The following is a 4,309-nucleotide window of genomic DNA, read 5'->3' on the forward strand; positions in this document are numbered from 1 at the left end:
CCCATCAAGGGCCTGTGGATTCATAGGTTACTCTGGAAACAAACTGTGTTTCCAAAAGACTGTGCCGCTAGCCTTGGAAAGGATAAGATGTGGCAGTGTTCATCCCTTCATCCCTGGCCACCTGGAAAGGCTGCCTGGAGCCAGCTCCGTTATGAGCTTGTTCTCTGTCCAGATATTGATTTCATTACAAGAGATCAAGAAATCCACCTTGAAACAAAGGGTAATGAGTTAAAATGTAAGAAAGAAAACTTACAGGAAAGAGGCTGAAAATACTGCTAAAGGGATATGAGACCTGGAGACTGGCAGAATCTGCACATCGTTCTCAAGGCCAACAATGGGAACATCTGAACACCTTGCTTTAAAAGTTAAATCTAGCTGGGCGATGGAGACACACACACTTTAGAGGCAGAGGCAGGCAGATCTTTGAGTTCAAGGTCAGCCTGATCTATAGAGTGAGTTCCAGGACAGCCAGGGCTATACAGAGAAACCCTGTCTCAGGGTGGGGGGAGAAGACAAAGAAGAAAGAGTTAAATCAGAAGAATAGAAATTTTTGAGTATATCAGAATGTTTATCTATTGTTTGTATGTTTGTTGGCCTGGAGAGATGGCTCCATGGCTAAGACCATGCATTGCTCTTCCAGAGGACCCGAGTTTCATTCCCAGCACCCATGTAAGGTGGCTCACAGCTGCCTTAACTCCGGCTCCAGGGCCTTCAGCATTCTCTTCTGGCCTCTGTGGGCGCCTTCACACATATGCATATATTTCCACACAGACAAATGAGTGCATGTAAGTGGAACTAAACCTAAATTGTTTGTTAAAGAAGGGGACGTACTGGTAGCTGAGAGATGGGCCAGTCGATAAGAACACTGGCTGCCCTCCCGGAGGAGCAGAGTTTGATTCCCATACCTACAAGGCAGCTAGCTCATGACTGTCTGAAACAACAGTTCTATTGGATTGACACCCTCTTATCATCTTTGCCGGCACAAACATGGTGCGCAGACATCCATGACAGCAAAACACCAATTTAAATAAAAATTGCTATTTTATGTGCTCTGCCAGCATATATGTATGTATACCCCATGTTTCCACAAGGACAGGGGAGTCTGGTGGATCCCCTGGGACTGGAGTTACAGATAGTTTTTGGCCTCCCTGTGAGTTTTGGGAACTGAAACCAGGTCCTCTGCAAAAACAACAGCTGTTCTTAACTTCTGAGCCATCTCCTCCAACACCCCCGTGTCTTCATGTGAGAAAGTAGGCAGGAGAGAGGCTGTCAAGATGGGACAGTAGCTAAGTGTGCTGGCTGCTAAGCCTGGGGACCTGAGTTTGAATCTGTAGAGCCTACAAGATGGAAGGAGAGAGCCAGTTGCTGCAGGTTGTCCTCTAACCCCGTAAGTGTGTCATGTTACACAAACACACACGCACACACGTGCGTGCACACACACACGTGCATGCAGTATATAAATGCTTTTAAAAAAGAAAAGGAAGCCGGGCGGTGGTGGCGCATGCCTTTAATCCCAGCACTTGGGAGGCAGAGGCAGGCGGATCTCTGGGAGTTCAAGACCAGCCTGGTCTACAAGAGCTAGTTCCAGGACAGGCTCCAAAACCACAGAGAAACCCTGTCTCGAAAAACCAAAAAAAAAAAAAAAAAAAAAAAAAAAAAAGAAAAGAAAGAAAAGGAAATGTGGTACTGAATGCCCATTCTCTCAGGACGAGGAAACAGAAAGGAGGATTGCATGTTTGACACCAGCCTAGATTACAAAGCAAAAGTGTCAGGCTCAGAGGTGCATACCTTTAATCCAAGAATTTGTCAGGCAGAGGCAGGTGGATCTCTATGAGTTGGAGGCCATTCTGGTTTACAGAGTGAGTTTCAGGACAGTCAGAAAACCCTTTCTTAAGAAACCAGAAAAAAGAAATAACACAACTAAGTGGTATACATGGAAAAACTATTCTGCCTCGGCAGAGGTCAAAGCACAATAATTGAAAACAGATGACCTTCAGTCATAGGTAAGGGTGTTTGCCCAGGAGGACTCAATTCAAGCAAGGATCACCTTTTTTTTTCTCTCTCTCTGTAGCCCTGGCTGTCCTGGAACTCGCTCTGTAGAACAGGCTGGTCTTGAACTCACAGAGATCCACCTGCCTCTGGCTCCCAAGTGCTGGGATTAAAGGTGTGCACAACTACCACCCAGCAGAGGACTGCCTGTTTATTTGGCAGCAGCCTTACCAAACTCACCTCTAGTGCTGTGCTCACGAGAAACCAGCTATGACTGACTTTCTTGCCAGAAAAGAAAATCCACTCCACAGTGGCTCCTCCTATGTTGAGGATAGTGACTTGTGTTCCGCTTTAAATGTCAGACTGTGGTGAGTTTGGTGAGGGTTAAGTCTTCTCTCCCGACACAGCATAATAACGAAGCCTGCTTCAGGACACTCAAGGTAGAAACTAGAGCCTGTTCCCGAACTGACATAAGAAGACAGCTCCCCTGCCTCTGCTAATATCCTTGTATTGCAACAGAGATTTTAGAGAAAAATCACAGGAAAGAATGACAGAAAATGAATGACAAAGATCTATTACCTGACAGTAATTGCCTTGGAGGCTGACAGGCTTGTGTTGGAGAAATGACTGACAGGAAAAGAGACCAGAGAGTCACTTAGGATAACTTGGAAGCACCACTGGTCCTCTTGAAATTCTCCAGAAAAAATCAGATACTCAGGACTGGAGTGATGACTCATAGGTTAAGAGCACTGGCTGCTCTTCCAGAGGTCCTGAGTTCAATTCCCAGCAACCACAGGGTGGCTCACAACCACCTGTAATGCGATCTGGTGCCCTCTGCTGGTATACAGGCATGCATGCAGACAGAACACTGCATATAATAAATATTTAAAACTTAAAAAATAAAAAATCAGAGAAAGGAAATTACAAGCCATGCATCAAAACCACAGAGGTGAGCTGGGCAGTGGCGATGCATGCCTTTAACCCCAGCACTTGGGAGACAGAGGCAGGCAGAGCAATCTATGTGAGTTCCAGGACACCCAAGGTTAAACACGGAGAAATACTGTCTCAAAAAATAAAGCAAACAAACAAACCCCACAGAGAAGAGAGGAAGAGAGCAGGAGAGAAAGTCAGGAGGATCACTGTCAGTCATGTGACATCACCCAAGATGAAAACAAAGGACTCAGACTTGCCAGATGCTGGAAGGCCGTGGCTTCTTAAGATACCTTCCAGCTGCTTTATGCGGCAGTTCTTGAGGTCTAGGAGGTGGTTCAGTCTGTCCAGCTTCTCCTTGTGGTCCCGATTTTCATTATCAGCCTTTGTCATCATCGCCTCTAGCTCCTCCTGGAGGAAAAGGGATGGTGAACTTTCCCCTCGGTGGCACAGACTTTAAAACTGGGCCTCCTCAGCAGGAGGGTGTGACCAGGAAGAAAGCTAAGGTTCCCCAGGAACCTTCACACCCAGCTGCACTGGCAGCTCCCTAAGGTCTTTGGGGAGAGAGGAACCTAGAAGTCCAGCACTTGCCTTTCATGAGCTGCCCCTTAGCTGACTTCTGGGCCAGGGTGCGTGGGCATATGTGTCCCCAAGTTCTTCCACGGGCCGGGCATCGCTAACCACCAGCCCTAGAAACCTGGGCCTTCTCATATGCCAGCTCCCCGTCCCTGTCCTGGGCTGTCTTTCCTCGCACCTGATAACACACGTTGATTTTGCGCTGCATGAAGAGCATGTCCCTGGTCTTTTCTAGTTCCAGTGTGGTCTCTGCGTGCGACACCTGCAACTCGCTTAGCATCTGGGACAGGTTGTCTTCTTCTTGAGTTTTCGGTTCACTGGACTACAGAGTGAAAACAGGGGGAAAGCGTCACCTTCTCTCTAAAGCAGCTATGGAGAGCTGTAACAGGCCAGCAGCCAGTTTCCTTCAGAAAGGACGAGGCTGGCTGCATTTCAGTGTGTCAGTGCGTGGGTAACACGGTGCTCAGATAGCCGTGGAGAGATGACCTGCAGGGACAAAGTGCTCGCTGTGCCGGTCCAGAGTTGCCCCTCCCCCCACCCCGAAACTCCACATGTGCCCACACACACTTGTCATACACATACACAAAACGATAATGAATAAAATCAAATGGCAGGTTCAGCCGATCACTTCAAGTTCGAGTCTGGAGACAGGAGACAGGGCTCAATGGGTAAGAGCACTGCCTTCTTTTGCAAAGGACCCAGGTTCAACTCCCAGAACCCACACGGCAGCTCACCCTCTGTAACTCTAGTTTCAGGGGACTCAGTGACCTCTTCTGACCTCCATAGGCACTGCACACATGTAGCGCACATACAT

At 47.8% G+C, this 4,309-nt stretch overlaps 1 protein-coding gene across 1 annotated transcript in view; it reads right to left on the reverse strand.

Annotated features, from left to right (window-relative positions):
* Rpgrip1 (RPGR interacting protein 1) overlaps positions 1 to 4,309 on the reverse strand; it is a 59,581-nt gene that overhangs the window by 24,689 nt on the left and 30,583 nt on the right. The window contains exons 12-13 of the mRNA XM_026777934.1: positions 3,674 to 3,817; positions 3,180 to 3,330 (exon numbers count right to left, since the gene is read on the reverse strand). Of these exons, the coding sequence (XP_026633735.1) occupies positions 3,180 to 3,330; positions 3,674 to 3,817 (295 nt within the window). The remainder of the gene's footprint in view (positions 1 to 3,179; positions 3,331 to 3,673; positions 3,818 to 4,309) is intronic.

Source organism: Microtus ochrogaster, unplaced genomic scaffold, assembly GCF_000317375.1.
Source record: "Microtus ochrogaster isolate Prairie Vole_2 unplaced genomic scaffold, MicOch1.0 UNK91, whole genome shotgun sequence".
Lineage (NCBI taxonomy): Eukaryota > Metazoa > Chordata > Mammalia > Rodentia > Cricetidae > Microtus > Microtus ochrogaster.